General features: G+C 33.8%; 4 protein-coding genes across 5 annotated transcripts in view; 2 read left to right on the forward strand and 2 right to left on the reverse strand.

Annotated features, from left to right (window-relative positions):
- Positions 1-2,796: 2,796 nt before the first annotated feature.
- Positions 2,797-3,940, forward strand: LOC125223746 (protein SLOW GREEN 1, chloroplastic-like). The gene has a single exon (XM_048127034.1). The coding sequence runs from the start codon at positions 2,856-2,858 to the stop codon at positions 3,837-3,839; it is 984 nt and encodes a 327-aa protein (XP_047982991.1). The 5' UTR covers positions 2,797-2,855; the 3' UTR covers positions 3,840-3,940.
- Positions 3,941-4,064: 124 nt separating this feature from the next.
- On the reverse strand, positions 4,065-5,848 carry LOC125223747 (slit homolog 2 protein-like). Of its 2 annotated transcripts, none has more exons than XM_048127035.1 (6): positions 5,642-5,848; positions 5,074-5,232; positions 4,718-4,795; positions 4,516-4,641; positions 4,334-4,444; positions 4,065-4,263 (listed from the first exon to the last, which is right to left on the reverse strand). In XM_048127035.1, exons 1-6 carry the CDS (start codon positions 5,730-5,732, stop codon positions 4,184-4,186), a joined length of 645 nt encoding a protein of 214 aa, XP_047982992.1. In that variant the 5' UTR covers positions 5,733-5,848; the 3' UTR covers positions 4,065-4,183. The 2 variants fall into 2 exon arrangements, with proteins under 2 accessions (XP_047982992.1, XP_047982993.1); XM_048127036.1 differs by having other exon boundaries at positions 4,065-4,260; positions 5,642-5,843.
- Positions 5,849-8,580: 2,732 nt separating this feature from the next.
- LOC125219810 (protein IQ-DOMAIN 19-like) lies at positions 8,581-10,862 on the reverse strand. Its single transcript, XM_048121887.1, has 4 exons — positions 10,420-10,862; positions 10,075-10,317; positions 8,933-9,487; positions 8,581-8,843 (listed from the first exon to the last, which is right to left on the reverse strand). The coding sequence occupies exons 1-4, from the start codon at positions 10,726-10,728 to the stop codon at positions 8,823-8,825; spliced, it is 1,128 nt and encodes a 375-aa protein (XP_047977844.1). The 5' UTR covers positions 10,729-10,862; the 3' UTR covers positions 8,581-8,822.
- An 11,174-nt stretch (positions 10,863-22,036) lies between these two features.
- The window catches only part of LOC125221399 (sulfate transporter 3.1-like), a 1,860-nt gene continuing 411 nt past the window's right edge, over positions 22,037-23,485 (forward strand). Inside the window, exons 1-6 of the mRNA XM_048123518.1 lie at positions 22,037-22,507; positions 22,584-22,791; positions 22,863-23,034; positions 23,114-23,179; positions 23,244-23,357; positions 23,440-23,483. Of these exons, the coding sequence (XP_047979475.1) occupies positions 22,183-22,507; positions 22,584-22,791; positions 22,863-23,034; positions 23,114-23,179; positions 23,244-23,357; positions 23,440-23,483 (929 nt within the window). The 5' untranslated portion in view covers positions 22,037-22,182. The remainder of the gene's footprint in view (positions 22,508-22,583; positions 22,792-22,862; positions 23,035-23,113; positions 23,180-23,243; positions 23,358-23,439; positions 23,484-23,485) is intronic.

Consider the following 23,485-nt stretch of genomic DNA (forward strand, 5'->3'; position numbering starts at 1 on the left):
GACTAATAAATTATGCAGATTGAGCTTATCAGGCCAATATTATATCGACTTAACCTATTACGACAAAATTCAAGTATGACTGGTTAAAAAAATATTCAACCCAGAATTTGACTCCTACATTTAATAATAATAGACCCACACACAATATGAATGCGTTAGCAAAAGAACCTTATTCATATTGACACAATATAATAACAACTTAAATTCAATATGAAACGATAATAACACTAACCTGATAGACAATCACACAATAACGACATGAACGTCGATTCATGATGTTGCGAATGAGATATGAGCTAACAATAACATGATAGTAAAGGTCATGCGGTGAATACATGGGTTGAATTTAACCCTTACAAAGCAAGTAATAACAAAAATAAAAATAATAATATTAGTATACTAGAGGATACTAAGAATCCGATCCGGACAAAATCGAAAATTAGCATTTACTTATCACGTTGAATAAAATTTGATAAATGCACTGACAAAATAAAACTTGATTCAGATTTATTAATTTATTGTGCGTGCATGCTTGATAGGGTTCATCTTCCCTTCCGATTGGTATAGCAAAAGAATATAGATGAATTGGAAGATGAATTGGAGAAAGCATTTTTTAGAGAGAGGAGGAGAAATCAATTTGTCTGGAGAATTGTGAAAGAGAAAATGAAAAATATTTTATTTAATTCCATTCTTCTTATAATACTAATAAAAATTTTTATTACTTATTTATAATAAGTATGATAAGAAAAATATCCTATCCTACCTAACTGCTACAAAAAAAAATTTAAATAATTAAAAGATTATAAGCTTAGTCTAAGTAACTAAGTTGTCTTACATTTGCAATTTTATTTTTCAACATATACCTATTCATATAAAAAACATGTAATTTGTTTATTTTTTGCACTATTGACTCTACTTCGTTAGTGTCAGTGTGTCACTGGCCTATTCCACTTAGGCACACAAATAGATTGTCTAAGAAGACGTAATAACTGTAATTTTCAACACGTACATAATTATACCACAGACACCATATCTAAACACTAGCTTCAATTACCAATAAATATTTGGGTCAAATGCATAGCTAAAAGAATAAGAAAAACAAGTAATGATGATATCCCGATGACACTTTCTAATGCTCGAAATTTAGTGATTCAGTATCTCAAACACCCCATCCTAATTCTAGTTTATAGTAATTTTTTATAAAGATGCTAGCCTTTTTCCAAATATTTGAAAAATCAAAATCACCTTTGTAATTCGTCCAAATATCATAGCATATACGACTATAAATCAGAAAATGAATTACACAAAAATGCTATTCCTACATTTAACAATGGCAAAAGACACGAATTCCCAAGTTCATACTATAATTAATGGTGTTACTGTTATGACATTTTCCTCTATGTACAAGTATATGGCAACCTAGGCTGTCACATGTGTCACTGCTACGCCGCCGTTAACGGACCTCCGCGGCCGCACTCTGATGGCCTGTCTTTTCTCACTGCCTTCAATCAAATTCTTCTTATATTCTTAAGTGTAACTTCTTAAATACAAGTCCACTTCTTTTACACGTAAAACTTATGAGTTCTTCTAAGAAATCAATGCTACTCCATTTTAATTGCTGATTGATGAACTCTACTCGCCGGAAATTATTTTAAGAAACTCTTCTTTTTTGGGGTGTCAAATAGCAAACAATGACAAAATGTATAGTGGACTTTATATAGTATGATGATTTGATTGATTTCTTTTGTATGTTGCTTTATAAAGATATTGGAAATAGACAAAGAAACAAATTTTAATTATGAGCCCGTTTATTTAGATGGGCCAAGCCCAAAAATAGAAGCATAGAAAAATGATAAGGCTAGTGGTCCAGTCCAATTTTAATATGAGTACTATAGTGTTCCTTTTATTTTTAAGATTGTGAAGTCTACGGTATTAAAAAATAAAAATTAAATGCAATTCTTTTCAGGGGCATCATTTTACCTATTATAACCTCGGCTTGAATAAATAATTAAATTGTTTATTTTTTCTTAAGAGTTCTACACTATCAAATACTCCTATGAAATATGGAGTATTTAAAAACGAGTGAGGGATGGGCGCCGCTACTACTCTGCGTTTAGGTGAAATTTAACCTAACACTTAATTCGGGTCATTTTAATAAAATTTCATACTAGAGGCTATAGTAAATTAGTGTATTTATTATTTGGGGTTAATGGGCTATAGTATTTATTAGAATGAAGTCTATTCTATGGTGGGTGAAATAAATGTTGTGAATCGAATTACCCTAAAAGCAAATGAAGACTCAAGACCTATATTTTAATACTATATGGGAATTATTAAATGAACCCTTCCTTTATATATTTTCATTGGTGAATGATAAACATCTTACACTTGTATATTTTAACACCTATATGTATAGTAGTATTACTAACAGTATATTTTAACAAAATTCAGAATTTTTCATTGCTTATAAATAGAGATCAAATTTGCTACTCCATTTTACACAAAAAAAAAAATCACATTTTTTCATGTATAAGTTCTGTTCTTTGTTACAAATTACAATCTCCTATTTCTCCACATAATCCTCATATAATTTTTCTTATTTAAGTACAATGGTAGGGAAGTGGGTTCGAAAATAATTACTACTACTACTATAACAAGAAGAGAAATTAATTAAATATTAAAAATAATTTTATTCTAAAAGAGAGTAGTGTATCCCCGACCCACAAAATGATAACGGGTCGGTTTTAGGTAATAAACATTAATTAAATTATTTAACTGCAAATGATAAATCCTTCTTCTTCCCCTTTCAACATTTTACCCAAATCCAAAAACCCTAAAAATCTCAATCTCCAAAAATGAATTCCCCTCTCTCAGCCTCCGCTCCTCTATCTCCGTCGCCTCTCTCCGCCCATAGCTCCGCCGCGACCACCCCCATTCTCCTCCCCGCCTCCATCCTATCCTCACACAAGAAGAATTTCGCTATCAAAGCCGCCTCCTCCTCCTCAACCAACCCCTCTCCACCAATCCCCTTCATTCCCCATCTAAAGGCCGCCGCCTGCGCCGTCGTAATCGCCGCCGCGACATTCTCGAAGTTCCAATCCCCAGCCAGGGCGGAGCTTCCGAAGCCATCCGAAACCCTAACCGCAACCGTAGGCCGCGAAGACATCCAACAGGAAGAAGACGACGACACCGCCGCGAATTCGCCTCTGACGCAGCTCCTCGAATCCAGCTCCGAAGCTATCGACGCGCTGAAGAAGCTCCTCCAGGAGAAGCTCGACGCCGGCGAGGACGCCGAGAGCCTCTCGATTCTACGGAAGCTCTCCGCCGCGCAGCCGGAAAATCAGGAGTGGAGGTTCATGATCGCGAGGCTCCTGAGCGAGATCGGGAGAATCGAGGAGGCGCGCGAGGCGTTCGAGGAGATCCTATCGCGAAATCCGCTCAGCTTCGAGGCGCTGTTTGAGAACGCGCTGTTGATGGATCGGTCAGGGGAGAGGGAGGAGGTGATGCGGCGGCTGCAGAAGGCGCTGGGGGTGGCGGAGAGCGAGATGAAGGCGAAGGAGGCGAGAGACGTGAGGCTGATCATGGCGCAGATGCAGTTCCTTCACAAGGATGTGGAGGAGGCGCTGCGGAGCTACGATGAGCTGGCGATGGAGGATCCCTCCGATTTCCGCCCCTATTTCTGCAAAGGTATGATTTACAGCTTGTTGGATAAGAACGACGAGGCAAAGCAGCAATTCGCCAAGTATAAACAGCTTTCCCCCAAAAAATTTGAAGTGGAAGGCTATCTCCGGTCGCCATTGTCGAGAATGAAGCTTTTTGGTACTGATGAGGCCAATTAATCGATTTTGATATCAGAAAATTGAGATTTTGCGGTTATTCAAATTCTGATGTTTCTAACATTATTCATCAATAAATTCAATAAAGTACTATTTTGAGATCAGAGGCAATGTAATCAGTCAATTGTTGCACTTATTCTTTAATCAAAGCATTAAATTTCATTGCTATTTGTTTTTGTTGATTGTTGTACTACTGAAATAATATCTAAATCGATGAAATATTCAAGATTTGGGGGAAAAACTTGATCTTTAAGTCAAAACTAAAAACTGTAATTATACAATAGATAGACTGTGATGATAAATTATGAAACAAACTGCTAATCTTGGAAAAGATGAGTGGCTCTCTTTCAAGTGTAGTTCCATAGAAATGGAGCTAATGTTGCAACTATGGTAATCAGCCAACTGAAGGTGATCAAGCTTGATGCTGCTGCAACGAATCGAAAACAGTCAATATATGAAGAAACAGAGCATGACTACATTGCTAGAAAATTTCTCACCGTGGCTTGAATTGTCTCCAACGACACTGGAGCTTCCTGGCCCCGAGGGTGTCGGATTTGATGAGTTCCCCAGGGCGATTCCCAGATTCGGGCAGTCCCCTTTCATTGCGCCTAATAACAAAATACTCATGCTTCAGGATTTCGATTTTGCAACTTTATGTGCTAGAGTTTGTTGCACTTACATTCTTTGTAGCACGGGAAGGAAGAGGAATTGAACAAGTTGTAGTAGCCCTCCTCGCACGTACATGAGTGTGTGAACATGGAGGTGTTGTTGCACGAGCCCCCTCCACAATCAGTCCACGAGCAGGCTGCAAACACGAAAAAACAGATGGATTGAGAGATATGAACAAAAGAATACTAGTGATTGAAGAGATGGTTTCATACGATCAAAGACTGATTGGTTTGCGTTCTTGAGATTGGGTGCAGGAGCAGGAGGCATATCACAGTTGAAACTTACATTACCTGCAGAGAGAAATTGAACCTTAGACACTATCACACTTGTCTCAAACTACAATCTTGCAAATTTACTATCAACCTCAAATCAAAACATTATCTCTATATTTTTAATGATAATGGTAATCTATACACGTTTGTTTGGTTTAGTATCTGTCCCTTTCCAGCAAAACCTTGTTGGATTTTGATTGGAGATCATTTCCACAAGTCAAATTTGATCTAACTTGATCAAATGAGTTCACAACGATACAATCAAGAACAAAAAAAATGGAGAACAGAGAACTGACAGTCGGGAACGACGCAAGGCAGGAACTTGAAGAACTGATCATTCGCAGGGCGAGACTGTTTCCAGCCTTTCTGGCATTGACACTCGAATCCGAAAACACTATTATTCGAAGGCACGCAGCTTCCCTTTCCAAAAATAGTTGTTTTGCAAGCTTCATCACCTAATCAATCAACAGTCCCATCTCAAGAATCACATAAATATGGGATCAAATAAGCATGCCATCATCAGACACATAGTACATATTAACAAACACACTCATAATTTTCAATAATCACTTAGAAATGAAAGAAATAACACTTCATATACTCCCATTACATAAAAACACTTTCAGTTAAACAATGACAGAATTTCAATTCAAGAAACACACCCAAATACGAAAAAAATTAGGTACCATTTTGAAAAAACAATCAGCCAAATAAGGCCCCATCACTATACACATAATCAATCAACCACATCTCCCCAAAACAGAATAGAAAAAAACTAAATACAAAAGGCAAAGTACTAGATTGCTGAAAATGGAAAAAGGCAGAAACTTGGAGGAGTTTAAGAAAAGAGGGATGAAGACAAACCGAAAGAGGAGATAAAAGGGAAGGTGAAGTTGGCGGAGGCGCAGGCAGATCCCAGAGCCAGTGTAATAGCAAGAAATACAACTGTAGCCATAGTCGAAATTCGATAGAAAGTGGAGTAGAACTAGAAAGAAATGTGGTGAAATTGGATAGAGGAAAAAGCGAGTGATATAGGTAAGGTAATTAATTACTATTACTATCAATTTTCAGATTTTTGCAAAATTATGGGATTTTGATTTGTTTTGGAGGTAGAAAATGTCGACGTGGCTCAGACCATCAAAAGTCAAAGGTATAAATGTGATTCGGCGGCAGTTAGGCGATGGATAGTCGGCGTTCGTTGCAATGTGTGCGGCTCTTGCCTAAAATAATAGTCTGCCACTTTTGTTATTAATACTGTTAATTACTTAATATGATCGCAATCTATTATGCGAATCTCTGCAATTGCAATCTCAATTTTAATAATATTTTTTCAAAATTAAAAATGGACTAAGTTTACCATTTTGAACCATCCACTTAAATTAGATTAATTCAAAGTTTTAAATCAATACTATAACCTTACAAATCATTCTGTAATACTAATTCTACCACATTTCTTTCATCTCTCCTACTCTACCCATTATATTAGGGGTGGCAAAATGAGTAGCGGGTAATGGGTAATTCCCATTTCGACCCGCTACCCGTCGGGTATCGGGTACCCGATACCCGACGATAACGGGAAATAGAGCGGGATCGGGTAGTGTGTTTTAGAGTTTTGCGGGTAGCGGGTATACCCACTACGGGTATACCCGTTAGTCCCGTTAATACCCGTTATTATTAGTATTAGAGCCATATATCATTTTTAATACCCCTTCCATTCCATATTAATAGAGGCGTTCCAAATAGTTAAATTAGAGAAAAAAATAAATAGTTAAATAATAATAGCCATATACACATTCATTTTGAAAAATTAAAAATAAATAGTTAGAATGGAGAAAAAATAAAGTAAGAGAGATAATAATATAGAGAAGAGTATTTATATTATTATTTTTTCAAAATGAGTGAAGAAAATGAAATGTTTCTAAGAGTTCTTTTGAAACATTTTTATATTCCGACGAACATACAATTGAAAACTCATCGGAACTAGCTATAGAGTCCCCTCACTTTTATTCTTAATCTATTCAAAGTTTACCATCAATATTAATTAAGTAAATTAGGGAACATTGACGATTATTATGGTTTCAAAATTTTTATTCGAATTTCGGGTCGGGTACGGGTACCCGCAATGCCGGGTACGGGATACCCGACACGGGTATCGGGTAATCCCGGTATATCACGGGGCGGGTATTGGGACAACCAATTTAGCTAAAATCGGGTACGGGTACCCGACTTGTCGGGTGCGGGTACCCGCGGGTAACCCGTTTCGCCACCCCTACATTACATAATAAAAATTGTGTAATTTATAACGTTGTCTATTTTTAAGTATAAGGTTAAGGGTTAATATTTAAGTATTTTTGAGATATTTTAATTCACTTCTTTCCTTTTTATTTTTTTATTTTTTTTATCATATCTAGTGAATCTAAATTATATAAAAAGATAGATCTATTACCGAAGATTTAGATTATTGGAATTTTATTATAATTAGTAAAATACTCAATTCGTTTCAATAAATATGACACATTTGGTTTTTTGCACGAGATTTTATGTATTGTTTTTTGTAAGTGAATGAAGAGAAAATAAGGTAAGAGACGGAAAAAAATAGAAATATTGTTATTTCTTTCTAGTAAACATTTCCTCTGTGAAAAAAAAAAAGTTTAACTTCTAATTAAACATAAAGAATACAATTAATTAAATGATATCTATTCTTGGCATTAATCTGCCATATAATATTGAATTCTTATAAGAAAACCAATCATTAAAATCTTTCTCACTCACACAAATAATAGTATACTCTATTTAATGGGATTGGATTAGAGACTTAACATATTTATGGCCGGCGGCGACGCTCACAAAATATTAAGATCATATAAAAAAGGCACATTACATGAGTAAGACAATCCATATATACTACTTACGAAAATTAAGTCCATAGAGATTAGGTCATAATGTAAATTAGCAGTAGAACACATTATCAAAAATATGAAGCAGAAAGAGAACTAAATAATTAAAATTCTAAAAATAAAATTCATGAAACAAAATAGTACATTTCCTGTAAAAAATAAGTACATTTCCTCTATAGAATCTCATGTAACAAGAATTCTGTAAAAATATAAGTAATTTACTTTAATTTGTTGTTACTTTTGAAAAATGTGACAAGATTTATAGTCTACCTTTATTAAATTCAACGTATTAAAAGATTTAAATTTAGTAGAGATGAATTATGCTTAATTTTATCGTTTAACGTACTTTAAGAAGAAGAAATAAAATAAAAGAAGTAAATACAAATCTAACTATGCCAAAAAAAAACTTATTTCTTACATCAAGTACCTAGTACTTGTAGAATACTAAAACACGAATCAAAAACCTAAGTTATTACATAAAATCTAAAATATTTTTAACGGGCTTTGAAAGATCTAAAAAAGTCAAAAATATGACAAAGAATATCATACAGGATTATACGCTAAGTTTATGAAAAACTAATAATTTTTTCCTAAAAACCATATGCAAACTCACTAGTTTGAATATATTTATGGAGTTCACTCTCTATATCATATCATTACCAGTTAAAATATTACGACATTCAACCCAAAATTGTTTATTAACAAATAGCATTCACTTCAAATAAATAACCTATATTCAACCCATAATCCTCACATTAAAAATTTTCAAGAGTCCAAGATGAAAAAAGGCTATATATCGCCTATCAGTATCATATAAAGACAAAGTCCATTTAGTTAGTAGTATCATCGAACTTTATTCTTTGTAAAATGAAACGGTTGGAAAATTAGACCACTCAAGAATCTGTATATAGAATATTTTAATATTGATTCTGGGTAGCAAATGTACCCATAAAAAACAATAGTAATAACAAGTAGAAAGATACAATAACTTCTTCACATTAAAAAATATAAATAAATTAAGCAAACTGTTACACTGGAATTGAAATGATCCCACCTTTCTGATCTTGAAACCAAGAACAAATTAACCAAAATCATTACAAGATCCATTCCAACTCCCATGCTTTCTCCTCCTCAGATTTTCTCTCAGCTCAATACCTACCTCCATGCACCTGAATCCAAAACAAACCAATACTCATCATAAACTTGCACATCCAAAAAACAAAAAAAATTAGAAGAAAAAAAAGGTAATTAAAGTGACCTCAAATCCAACCAATGATCTACAATAGTTGGTGTTAGTAAGCACAGTGCTGGATGATCCACACTCACTATCCTTGAGTGAAACTGATGATCTATCAAGCTTCACTGACCAAGGATAGTGAGCCACGTGCGACGACGACCTCTGCATCCTGACCGCCCTAGGCACGTTGCGCCCCTCTATGGAGGGGCGCCGCCTGCTCTCCAGCACAGGGGCCCCCTCAGGGGGCCTCTGCCTGGGGGCGCTGTGGGACCGCACTTTAGCCCTGGACGACTGCGTGTTGGCCATGTAGCCGGGGCAGTCGTTGCAGAGGGACTCTGCGTACTCTGACCTCGGGTATGAGAACGGGAGGCGGGCCTCCTCGGCCTTGGACAGGACGGCAGAGTAGCACTGCAGGGGGCTGCTCTCTGCCGTCCCCAACGAGCTTGTTATGTCTGATTCGTGATGATCTTGCTTGCTCCACGTGTGGTTTGAGTAGCTGTTCCGGGCTCTTGTCGCGGGCTTGTAGTCGCCTTGATCCATCTCCACGATCTTCACGTTCTCTTCCAGCCCGAAATCCTGTTTGATGGCAACAAATGAGGTGATGATACAAATATGGGATGCCTGGTTCACACCGGCGGTTTCGATTCAGAACCGGAATCAGTATATCGGTTCTACTGGTCCGGTTTCAATTCAAGTTTTTTGGAATCGTAACTAGCGGTTAATCCTCGGCTTTTATTTAAAACCAAGAAAATTTGTAATAAGTTGTGAAAATAGGAAAAAAACATTGGCAAACGATATAAAAAAAGGCAGGTTTGAACCTGAGACCACACCACCATTTCCTTTTGTCAGGTTGGTTACGGTTCCAAAATTTTCAGAACTAGAATGATACGGACCAAACAGTACAACTCATCCCAAAAGACTAGTTTGTTAGGAGAGAAAGCCCATTTAGTCTATATTACCCCACACCAGTTGTTCTCACAACCGATGTGGGAATTGAGTCCGTAACATAGAACCGCCAATTCTTAACTTTGGCATATTAAATCAAGCAAACCAAACAAGCTAAAACAGAGTATTCATTTGCAACCACATTCTTGAATCTTGATAGTTTGTGATGATGTATGTTGGAGTATTAATTTGTTGAAAGAAAAGAAAGAAAAACTTACTTGATAATTGGAATTCCTAAACATATTTTCATGGGTAGATTTTCTATGAGTGTAATTGGTTTGATCAAGAAATTGGGAATCTTGAGCAGCCATCTTCAGCCTCTGGGCTCTGGCTCTGGTCTGCACGGCCACCAGCGCCTGCATACACCGCAGCGTCGCCGTCGCTTGCTTCCTCACCAAATGCCCCCTCACCAACGCCTGCAGCTTCACCAATCCTCTCAACGCATTCAAAGCTTTTCTCGCCTTCATCCAAATAATAGAAAAATATTATAGTACAGTAAATATTATCGAAAACGAGAGCCCATTTAGTCTATAAACAAATATCAGTAACAATACGAAACACACCAAATAGCCGCGAAAAACAGCTTGGATCTTGGTCGCGGCCTCGGCCTCGGCCTCTTCCTCGGCCTTGTGATCGGAGGGCGGGGTGGGCAATGCGGGTTCGTTTTCGATGGGGGTGGGATCGTGGTGCTTGGGCGGGGCGGAGGCGGAGGAGCGGCGGAAGCTCCAGCGGCGCTTCTCTTTAGGGGTGGTGGTGGAGATGGGAGAGGAGGGGCGGTGGTCGGTGCCTGAGATTTGGTCGATTTCTCTCTCTTTTGCCTTTTCTTTCTTGGTAGTCAAGATGTTTCTTAGCCATCTTCCTGTTTTCCCCATCTCTCTCTCTGTCTGAATCTTTGGAGTTGAATTCAGACAAAACTAGCTTTGCATATGTATGATAATTGTAAGCTTATAATATAGTATGATTATTGTAGTAATGACATCGGTGGGAGAAGAAACAGGGAGGAAACAGCCCCATGCTTCTATGTTCTAACTCATTTTTCTCATTATAAATTTATACACGTAGATAATGGGATAGAATCTTGATTTGTTGGCACTAGCCAAATAGTAAACCATACTAATTAAATTTAAATAAGTTGGAAATGCAAACAAGCTCCCAATTTCTTCTAATTATGTGATAATTTACACATGTATTAAAAAGTCCAATAACTAACCAATATGAATTAGTAGAAAATGAGATGAGGTTTCATTTTATTATTCTAAAAAAATTATTCATTTCTTGTAGGTGTGTTTTTGCTTTCATAACTTCACTTTCATCACTTTTAAGGTTTTTTGTGCATCTTGATGAGATGGATTCTAACGCTAACTAATTTTCATTCACTTTTTTTCTAAAGACGGTTCTTCTCTGTTACTTAATGGAAAAGATTATTCCCCAAAATAAAGATGTGAAAGATATCAAAATGTATGGTTAATTGCTAAAAAAAATCATCAGTTTTGATTTTAATTTAGCACGTTTTAAAAAGGGGTAACTGCTTTTAAAGTCGCCAACTTTCCATGAATTTCGGTTTTTCTCACGAACTTTAAAAAGTTCGTGTAATGTCATGAACTTTATTGTCAGTTGCTATTTTCCCATGTCAGGTTTTCCGGTCTGATTCATACTGTTCGTTTCCTATTAAGACAATGTCCAAATTCTTTTATCTTACTATCGTTATTTTCGTCTTTGAAATAGCTTCGCGTGGGTACTTTGTACGCCTCAATCGGAACTCGGATGAAGAAGTTATGGCCATTTGATGAAGGCTGCGACCTTTGTGCGACCTTGTACTATCATAATGGCCATAACTTCTTGATCCGAGTTCCGATTGAGGCGTACAAGGTATCGACACAAAGCTATTTCAAAGACAAAGATAACGATAGTAAGATAAAAGAATTTGGACATTGTCTTAATAGGAAACGAATAGTTTGAATCAGACCGAAAAACCTGACATGGAAAAATAACAACCGACAATAAAGTTCGTGGCATTACACGAACTTTTTAAAATTCGTGAGAAAATTCGGAATTCATGGAAAGTTGGTGATTTTAAAAGCAATTACCCCTTTTAAAAAATGCTTCAATAATATTAACACATTTTGATTACTAGCAAAATTATCATGGCTATAAAACTTCCAGCATTTCTTTTAAGATCTAACGGTTTGTTTTCCGATAATTTCATGTCATAAATGAAAATTTTATGCTACAGCCTTTTTCTATTGTCAGAAAATTTGGGCCATATTCTACTTTTGCTACCAACCAAAATGTACCGTCACTATTGATCCCTAATGTAAAAGTTGGATTAAAAACACTTAGAACGTCTATAAAGGAGAAAGGTAAATTAAGAAGCTATATTTCTCATTTATCTTTTTAAAAAGATAATTATACATTCTTAAAAAGTAATATACTCTAATGAAAGAAGGTAAACTAAAAAAACAAATAAAAATAACTAACATTTTACCCTTTCTATCAAGAAGAGATAAAGATACATTCTCAAAATGAAAGAAGGTATAATATCTTCCCCTATACCCTTTCCATTGGAGCATGCAATTTTTTAAGAAAAGATAAATATGGTATAGTTATTTCCTTTTACCTTTCCATTTACCCTTTCCCTTGAAGATGCTCTTATAAATTACAGAAGAAAATGAATATAATTAATTTATAAAATATATTTTTTTAAATTATGGTGAACAACAAAATAACTACTCCCTCCGTCCCCGATTAAGAGTCACACTTTTCCATTTCGGTACGTCCCCAATTAAGAGTCACACTTCATTTATACCATAAATGGTAGTAGGTCACGCATTCCACTAACTCACTTCATTCACATTTTATTATAAAACCAATATAAAAAAGTGGGTCCCACATTTCACTAACTTTTTCAACCAACTTTTCTTTACATTTCTTAAAACTCGTGCCCGGTCAAACTGTGACTGCTAATGAGGGACGGAGGGAGTACATTAGAGGGATTAAATTTAGTAGGACTAAAAATTTGATTAAAATTAAATCATTGGGGAAGTGGGTTTTATGGGATCTAGCACATGGTCACGTCTCCAATGCCCAGCTGTGGTGATCGATAATTACTCTTTTTAGGCACATTGCCCTATTAATTACCCTATCTAGCTATTTCATATACTAATGTACTTGGACACTGATACATGCATTTATTCTTCACGTACAAGCATTTATTTTATGCACATAAATTACACGAAACCAAGATATGTGTAATTTTTAGGTGGCAAATTATTAATCATGCCCAACCATAAAGCTGCAAATTATTCAATTCTATTATGTCGTGAATTAAATTCAGACATTATTCTATCTCAAATAATTTTCAGCTTCAATTAGTTGCCACTTTAAATATTAACATAGATTAGCATGAATAATCTACTAATTTTCAGTTTCTATTGATATGGTTCATAGGCATAATAGAAACTGAAAATTAGTAAGTGAAAACTAAGTGAATTACTTAGTAAGTTATATATGAGTTAATCATATTTGATCTGCTATTTGTACATTCATTGATAGCCCAAATGATTAGGAGTGATGGCTTGCGGAAGATGGTTGTGCCAACATGACCATGATCAACAAAGACGTTTGGAAGTCAACTCTCGTGACAACAAAAATTCAGAGTGGCGTCTGTCGAAGAATCATTAGTGACCAACATGCCACATTGAGAGCCATCTCGGAGTGGTGGCTTGTCAAATAATTAGTCGTGATCTACGTGGTCGTGAGAAACGATCGTTAAAGACTTTAATGTCCCACATTGATTATAAATGATAATAGTGTAAGATTTGTAGATCAAATAGATTCTTTCTGCTATAATAAATGATTCTTTTGTAAGATCTATAACATATCACTTGCTTATTTACTCAATCTTTTTATTAAGGCACAACAATATTATCAATATTCAAATTAAATATTGCAAATTTGGGTACTTTGATTCACTTTCGTATTTAATTAATCTCTATAAATCACAGCAGTCTAACTAATATTATCAATATCCAAATATAGCGAACTTGGGTACATTGATTCTCTCACGACATTGATTATTACCAGTCTCAACTCTATATTTTATATACTACTACTATGTAGAAAAATTTTGTTATTTTGATGAGTCGTAACTAAAGACCAATAATTTGTCTATGTGCTCTCAATTTAGACTCGAATTGTCATATGGTATTAATGATAGGTATTTGGAATTAATGATTAAATAGGTATGATTAGTTGTGAATCACATGGATTGATTGTTTGATTGTTTCCCCTTTGACTTGATTGGTTTGTCGTTAAGAAGCCGCTAAATTCATTAAATTACTTGTTGGCAGTTGGAATTTCGGATTACAATTAATGATATAAAATCCAACCTATAGTATAAGATGATTTTTAAATTTATATTAATTCAACTTTATTTTATTTAAATTGATCGAGTGGTTAATTAATGAAATAAATGTGTAATTTGATGAAAAATGAACATACTCGTGAGTCGTGAGGTCCATCGTCTCATAATTTAGTTAGAGCTCATTAACTGTGGTATAAAAATCAAGTTTGGGATATTAATATTGCATAATTTAATTTGCCATCATCACAATGAGAATAAGATGTTTGGACGTATTGTTCTTCTATTGATGAAAAGAGCTCGTATGATAGCAATTAATTTTGGGACAAAAAAACAATGTCAAATTTGCAAAAGACCAGTTTCTCCAATCCCAAATATCACAATGATATATAATCTCTATTTTTCTAGAAATGGTATGCTCACGTAATCAGTAATTATTATATATTTCAATTTCCATATACTTAGAAGAAACATTCTCCACTCGTGCAGTGAACATAGTAATTTATTTATACAACACTGTGATTATATGAGAATCCATTTTAACACTAGTGTAAAACTGTAAATAGGTCTGTTTACTTTAAATAACTAGATTAGATATTGATAGGTTTTATAACTTTATGTTTAGAGCATATAAACTTATCTTTTTGTTGAAAAATGTTAACTATGAATTATATGAAAACTTCTCAGGCCTGAAGTTGTTTCTAAGGTTCATTAGAAATTTCAACTTGCAAATTAAACACGTGTAATTTGTAAATAGTTAGTACTATTTCTCTGTCCCATAAAAATAAGGATACTTTTCTTTTTCGTCCATTCTATAAAATATCTCATTTGCATTTAAGTTCTCTCAAACTCATTACACATATACATCAATTTATTTACAACTTATACACACTAGGGTCTACCATTAATTCTCGTATCATTCCAAATGTCCCTTTTTTTTTTACTGAGGGAGTATTAGTTAGCATTTACTTTATTTATATTTATTCAGTGTACTGCTTGACCTGATACCCACTCGCTTATACATTGAAACTGATTATTGCTGGTTGAAAATTACATGTATTATTCGAATCTCAATTATTTAATTTATGATGATTTTTAAGGCATTTTGTTTGTGACTACAATCTGCATGTGCACATGGTTTGTTTGTTTTCATTTGATTACAATTTACAATCTTAATTATGTCTGTTTGTCTGTATTGATGCAATTAGTATTAGGGGTCTGTATTTGAGTGTTGCTATGAGTATGGCCTTTTCTGACGCACCAGTTAAATCATAGCCCCACAATATATTTATTTAGCTGCACAACAAAGCATATCTAAAATTTACATTTCATATAATTTTTTTAAAATAATCAATAATAAAAGTATATGTCAAAATTGATTCATTTTCATATATATGTGGCTGAAGGCTGATACAAAATTGAAGCCCATATTTAGTGATCAAGTAGGCCCTTCTCGTATAACGGGCCGGGCTTGGAATGAATTACTTTTTTTAAATTAGACCTCTAAGCACAACCGATTTGGGCCCATTATGAGCTACATAAGTTGGTTCAACAAAATCCATGTAGATATAATGTTTATTTATTTATTTACTTTTATGAGGTTTGATGGAAATATATCATCCTTTATTATATTTTGGGAAAATCAATTGGTTTCCTAGTGACTTTATGACATAAACTTAACGAAATCAAATTTATAATTTTGCCTAAGTTTAGGTCATAAAGTGCAAGAAAACAACATTTAACAAAATGCAGATTGGATTTTTTATAAAAAAAAATAGTACATATATTAAGTAGTAGTATGATTTATGTATGAAAATGATCAATACAAAAATTGATCTCAATACAAAATCTAGATCAAATCTTGACCCATGAGACTTGACAATCTAATGGACAATAATTAAACAAATATACGAAGAGTCATTATAAAACATTTTTAGATTATATTATAAAATTCTCGTTTGAGGTCATCTTAAGATTATTTTATGTCATCTTAAAACCCCTAGTAAGACATACTCCATCAGTCCCAGATAATTCGACCCAGTATTTCATTTCGGGCCGTCCCACATAATTTGTCCCATTTCACTTTTACCATTTTTGGTAGTGGACCTCATATTCCACTAACTCATTCCTATTCATATTTTATTATAAAACTAATACTTTAAAAGTAGGACCCACATCCCACCAACTTTTTCAACTCACTTTCCATTAGATTTCTTAAAACCCGTGCCGGATCAAAGTGTCCCAAATTATCTGGGACGGAGGGAGTATTCATTAATTATTTTCCACATTTATTTTCACTCAAACGTAGGAGAAAACAATGTTTATATGATAATTTCGTAGAGTTTAATGATACTATTCATCATTATACGGAATAAATTCTTGAACATCACATTTCTCATAGTTTAATGATATTGTTCATTATTAGGAATATGGTATGAGGTACTAACTGAAACCTCGACTAAAAGAAATATAAATAAATCCTTTTGGTGAAAATATCTAAAACTAAAATGTATTTATAACCGTAGGCTAAAAAGAACTAGAGATTCTCAAATAATTAAAGAAAAAGGGTAGAATTTGAATTTCTTTAGTTCAAAATATATGGATTAAATGTAGTTTTTGCTTAGAAAATGGGTGAGGGTCGAGCTTCGTTGTCGGCCACCAGCAATATTTTAATTTCTTTCACTGAATAAATTTGCTATGTATCAATTACTTTTGGATCGTAAAATAATTATATTTCAGTATTCTATTAATTTAGAATAATATTCTCGCTGCAAAATTTTATGGAGTTTTTAAAATTATATTTTAGTATAACATATTGTTCGACTATATCCAAAAGACCAAAACCATTCGAGCATCTTACTTAAAATTTGCTATGCTTTTATTCTTTTGATTTTATTTAATTAAATTGACGCGACACTTGTTCAATCTATATAGAACATTCAAAGTTACGTACATAGTTTATTATACTTATAACCTTAAAATGACACGATCTTCAAAGTATAAAACATACTACTAAAACTCTTTCATTTCACTAAATTTTTTAATAAATATATATGGCCGAAACTTTGATAGAGGTTGCAAATTAATCATCGGTAGTTTCATTTCTAAATTTCTTATAATATCTTGTTCATCTTTGAATTTGCAAATGGTATCATTGCATAATACTCCATAGACATTATATAAATGAATTTTTTTAAACAATAAACTATAAATTTGAAGTGGTATCATGTCATATTTACTTAATAAACTTGTTATATTATAAATGATTTTTTTATTGGTAGCGAAAGAGACATTACCCCAAATAATTTAATGTCAAACTCCAAATAATTGCCTATGCATGTTTATGTAGCAACACATCAAATAATAGTGTGAATATACTTGTCCTAGACTTTTGTCATTATGAATAATAGGCTAAGATTCTTCAGCATAATTATTCATATATGGAATCTCAAAAGTCCAAACTAGAATAGTAAAGTAGGGGCCCTAACTCTCACTTCCACATTCAATTAATTTCAAATTTAAATAGTTCTCCCACATATAAATGGATAGCATAGCACCAATCACATGGTCTGCCTAGCTATTATAAGGATGAAGGAGTACTCCCTCCGTTCCTTCGTAGTTGAGTCATTTTTCCATTTCGGAAAGTTCCCTCATAGTTGAGTCATTTCCATTTATAGTAATTTTTTCCTCACTCTTACTTTATTCTCTCTACTTTATTCACTTTTTACTTTATTCTCTCTACCTTTTTCTCTTTCTTACTTTTTTATCTATTTATTTAACACACTCAACATTCATTTCTTAAATCCGTGCCGAAAAGTTCCGCCTCAACTATGAGGGAACGGAGGGAGTACTATATTTTCCCATGAAATTATATTACTACTTACCACAGTGATGGGAATAGTAATTGCTGTAATAAAGTAAATTACACACTTTATCTACTTAATTGAGTTCCATTCATGCATGTAAAATCTAAAATTTAAAATTAAAGTTCTATTCAATAATTTATTTTATGGTTATAAAAAAATGGGTTAAATTTCCATCACAAAAGCAAATTTTGTAATCTGCCTATATATGATCTTATATCGCCTTAGGTGGTATTGACTATTGAGTGGAAAAAGGGGGTGAGAATAAATAATTAGATCTAGCAAATTAATATAGGAAGTGCTCTAATAATTTACCTGCCATCCACCGTTTTTAATTTGATTTTTTATTCGCATTTAGTGGAAGACAGATAACTTTATACGAAGTTGAGATATGGAATTTTCCAATAAATCAGGAGTCACTAGCTAGAGAAATTATTCTCAACTAGCTAGGCTTTGAACATTGGAATAATTAAGCTTCATCTCATTTTAAAGTAGTGGTTTTTTATTTCATGTCCTCGTATCATAACTCTCCTATGCTACCAAGATACGATAAGCACCATATATACAAAAGAGTGACTATATAGTTAAATATATTCTCATCTATCACAAAATTTTAATTTTAGTTTAAAATTTGACTTATGAAATGGATATAGCAAGATAGCTTATAACCTGAGATAGAATAACTACAAGGTCTTTAAAATTGTTATTTGTTATAACTAGAGCGTGAAATGACGAAAAATTCAATATTACTAATATAATATAAATGTTTTTTTATGTAAAAGTTAGATATGCAATTTTTGACTAAGTAGAGGCTTCATCAATATTTTTAATTGGGGGTGAAATGATTAAAGAATACTTATTATCGAATTAATATAAGAATTGTGGATCAATTTGGAGTAAATAATATCGCGCGCTTCTTCTTTAACTTTCTAGTCATAACCATATATTTAATTATAATATGAAATCCATTCTTAATTACTAGAATAAAGAAGGCTTTGATAATGGTATTTTTTATGATCATATTTTTATTTATAATTATAGTTTTAGATTTGTAGCATGGTCCGATCTTCCCTATATATATGTTGCCTCTTCGTGATTTATCTTGTTGAAGTGAACTAAATCAATAACATCTTATTAGTTGCATAAAAGATATTCCAAGTCATAGTAACTAATTTTACCAACAATTAGTATGACACATTTAAACATATGTACAAAGTTCCATTTTTTTATATTTTCCTACAAATATCAAACCCTTTAACCAACACCATTGTCAGTTTGTCACGGTAGTATCTAGAAACTGCACGCCTACTAATTAAACTTAAAATGGTATGTGTATGATTATTTTTAAGATACAATGATTACACATTTATGTGCACTGAATGATTATAGTTTCCACTATGCTAATTGGACGAAAAATGTCTTCTAAACTAAATTAAGCTGCGTCATTAGTGTGTATGAATTAAATATAAGCAACAAGATTCATGCATATCAATTATACATTTGTGAGAATATATTGGTAGGCTCTCACAATGTTAGATGGAATCAATGCAGATTCCGGAAAAATACAAAAGTGCTGGCCAAAAAGTCTGGTGCTCTTTTTATGGGTAAAAAGATAATGTCACCATATCTTGTTTAAAGTTTATATTTAATTATTTTTTTAATTATGTGTTTAGACTCAAATAGTAAGGGTTCCTTCTCTAAATTCAATAATGCAACATTAAACCATGCCTTTTCCCCAAATTCCCCACTTTGCCCTACTCACCAGCCACGTGCCTTGCTCTTCCACCTTTTATAACCATAATTATATTAATAATAATATAATTATTACTATTATTTAATCATTTTTTAGGTGGCATATGACAAGTGTCTAGTGAATGCAAGGTGTAAATTTTTTTATATAAAAAATGATGATTAAACTACTCAATTCAGCTGAATTTAGTCCTCTGAAACCTATTAGCAAGTCAAAAGGGAAATTATCAAAGTATTGTTATTATTGACATTTAAAAAAACATAATATTGCGGTTCCCAATATCCCAATCCATTATTAAAATGAGAAAATTTGCAATAATAGCCCATTAATCAAAAAAGTAAATTTGCAATTTTGAAAAAAGAAATAGTTACACTTAAATGATAGATGCAACTTAACTTTAATCCACATATATTTACTAATTTATTTAATATTATTGGAAATTCGGAATCATCATTTAAAACTAGATAACACTAAATGCTCATGAAAGGTCTTGATATTATTATTAGTGTTAGGCAGAATGATTAAATGTGAACATGATATAAAGTCGATTAATGCATTATTATATGTTACTTGCACACTTGCTTGATACATAGAGGCTCTGATGTCACTTAAATTTTTGGTATTTACGTAAATAATAGCACCACCAAATCTACCTGTGATGTGCGCTGACTATTTTCTTTATTCATGGTTGACTACTTGTATTTTACATATGTGCGATATCAGAGTGGTCAAATGCGATCTTAACTATCTTGTTTTTTTAATCTTAATATAATTACAACCGTTATTAGTGATATTAATTTGATTTCAAAACACGTTTCAGATGGCAACCCAGATATTAACGATGGCTCAGTGATCAACTCCTGGGAAATCTCCAAATTTATCATGCTTAATTTTTATAGTATTTTAATTATTTCAGGTGATGTCATCTTGCTTAAATAATCCACTCATGTAAATTACATACATTTGTTTCAGATTATTTATTCCCATATTTTATTTTCTCACTTTGTTAGGCCGAGGTAATATATTGGTAGATAGAGATACGAAAGTGGAAAATCAATTTTGATGTTTGGTATATATCAAATAATATTCGAAATAATGTGTAAAAGAACTTTTCGTGATACTACAGACTACTTTACCTAATTGTGATATATATTCTCTCTGTTTGATATTTCATATTTCACTTTTTTTTATTTCTATTAAATATTTCATTTCAATTTTACTATTTTTGATAAATTTACCTCACATTTCACAAACTTAAGTCACTAACTTTTTTCTACTCATTTTTTATACATGCATTTTAGTCGTGTTGTTATTGATTTGGACCTTCCGTGAATTAAGCTTATTAAAGAGAAACCAATTTAATTATGATGCCAGTCAATTTTCGTGTTTTATTAACATATTTAACTTGATGTAAACACAGACCAAAAAAATCTATAAAAAAAAAAAAAATCTACCAAAACAATGAGGAGTTTTAGAAGAAATCAACAAAAATAAAGTCGAAAAAAATGAGACAAAATTAGGCTCAAATTAAAGAATTAAATCGTCACAACATAACAAAAATTGAATATAATGAAGTCTTCAAAAATTGCCATCAGATCCACAGGTGAACCATATTCCAAGAGAAACCTTAACCAAATCTGATGTCAATAACGACGATGTCAATAACGATTCCATATCGCGAAAAAAGAATCATTTTAGGATTTAGGATTTTGGGAACACACATAACTAATTTGGCTACCAAAGTAATTTTGCTATCTTGGAAATGTTGTTTGCATGCTAAATTGAAAGAGAAAATAGCATATTTATATTAATGTCAAAAGAGAACTCTTTTCAAAAAGAAAATGTGACATTTTGTGAGACAAACTGAAAAGAGAAAGTGTGACATTTACTATAGGACGGAGTGGGTAGTATATAGATCGATAAACCTTGTAAAGTTAAATTGACATGGACAAAATGACAATGGATGCCCGTAAAATTAGACAAGATACACAACATGTTCAATTGTTAGGTTTAGTTTCAACTTTCTAAAATTATCAATTCCACACATTAACACTTGCTAAAATTTAATAATAACTGTATATTAGACACAAATATTAAAGGAAATTAATGAAAAGAACAAATATCAAGAAAAAGTAAACCAAACTTTTGTCGTTCCATCCAATATATATGTATATAAATGCACATCCACCTCCCCCAGTATCCACACACTCAAACATACTTCCAATATCTCTACTCTCTCTCTCCCAACTACTGTGCATGCTCACATGCAGTGCGACAAGGCCTTCTCTCAACTCCTATAAAACCACCATCTCTCTCTGCAAACTCTTACACACTAACTCATCCAAAGCAAACAATGGGAAACGCAGACTGCGAAGTTGAGCTGCAGCGTGCGGAGGTACAGATGCCTCCAACCAAGCCCTTTCTCCAAACCCTCAAATCATCTCTCAAAGAAACACTCTTCCCCGATGATCCCTTCAAGCAGTTCAACAACCAGCCTCTCTCCCGCAAGCTCGTGCTCGCATTCCAGTACTTCGTCCCCATCCTCGAGTGGGCCCCCACCTACACCTTCCAATTCTTCAAAGCCGACTTCATCGCTGGGATCACCATTGCTAGCCTTGCAGTCCCTCAGGGCATCAGCTACGCCGGTTTGGCCAGCTTGCCCCCGGTTATAGGCTTATGTAAGTTCGTCTCTGTTTGAATCCTACACATCGTCCCCTTAAAGGGCTTATGTGAGTCTGTCTTTATGGTATGTAGATTCGAGCTTTGTTCCACCGTTGATATATGCAATGCTGGGGAGCTCGAGGGATTTGGCTGTCGGGACCGTGGCAGTGCCGTCGCTGCTGATCACATCAATGGTGGGGAAGGAGGTTAATCCTCATGAAAACCCTAAGCTCTATGTGCAGCTGGTTTTTGCTGCAACTTTCTTTGCTGGAATTTTCCAAGCCTCATTAGGCTTGTTAAGGTCTTTTTTTTTTAACTTTTAAGGTGACCACTGAATTTAGTGACAGTGATTGACTTTGTGAGTTCCTGCAGGCTGGGACTTATTGTGGATTTTCTATCACATGCCACCATTGTGGGATTCATGGGTGGGGCAGCCACAGTTGTGTGTTTGCAGCAACTGAAGGGCATTCTTGGATTAGTACACTTCACTCATGAAGCTGATCTTGTCTCAGTCATGAAATCTGTGTTTTCTCAGATACATATGGTGAGGATTAGAATCAGATACTACTATTAATCTTCCTCTTCTTCCTATTAATATTAACTACAAGAGTATGTTGGTGCAGTGGAGATGGGAGAGTGGAGTGCTAGGATGCTGTTTCCTTTTCTTCCTATTTATCACTAGATACTTTGTAAGTATTCCCACTTTGCACTTTTAATATATGTCTCTTCTTTACTGATTCTGGACAATAACAGAGCAAGAAAAAAGCTGCATTTTTCTGGATAAATGCTTTGGCTCCTCTCACGTCTGTTATATTGGGGAGTGTTTTGGTTTATTTTACACACGCTGAGAAACATGGTGTGGAAATAGTAAGTAAAAGCAATTTATCTTTCACATACAACTACAAGCTCATCACATAAGCCTAACTAGCTAGTTTGATGGTGGTGGCAGATCGGACATCTGAAGCAGGGGCTGAACCCGCAGTCAGTGTCTGAGC

The sequence above is a fragment of the Salvia hispanica genome, chromosome 4, assembly GCF_023119035.1.
Source record: "Salvia hispanica cultivar TCC Black 2014 chromosome 4, UniMelb_Shisp_WGS_1.0, whole genome shotgun sequence".
Taxonomy (NCBI): Eukaryota; Viridiplantae; Streptophyta; class Magnoliopsida; order Lamiales; family Lamiaceae; genus Salvia; species Salvia hispanica.

Bases quoted from the DNA above. Each gene is read 5' to 3' on its own strand.
- LOC125223746 (XM_048127034.1), top strand. From the start codon at position 2,856: ATGAATTCCCCTCTCTCAGCCTCCGCTCCTCTATCTCCGTCGCCTCTC.
- LOC125223747 (XM_048127035.1), bottom strand. From the start codon at position 5,732: ATGGCTACAGTTGTATTTCTTGCTATTACACTGGCTCTGGGATCTGCC. The intron at 4,642-4,717 runs GTATGAAACCAT...TCGTGTTTGCAG, and splicing joins AAACCAATCAGTCTTTGATC to CCTGCTCGTGGACTGATTGT. The intron at 4,445-4,515 runs GTAAGTGCAACA...TTTTGTTATTAG, and splicing joins CTTCCCGTGCTACAAAGAAT to GCGCAATGAAAGGGGACTGC.
- LOC125219810 (XM_048121887.1), bottom strand. From the start codon at position 10,728: ATGGGGAAAACAGGAAGATGGCTAAGAAACATCTTGACTACCAAGAAA. The intron at 10,318-10,419 runs GTGTGTTTCGTA...ATTTGGATGAAG, and splicing joins CTGTTTTTCGCGGCTATTTG to GCGAGAAAAGCTTTGAATGC. The intron at 8,844-8,932 runs GTCACTTTAATT...TTTTGGATTCAG, and splicing joins GATCATTGGTTGGATTTGAG to GTGCATGGAGGTAGGTATTG.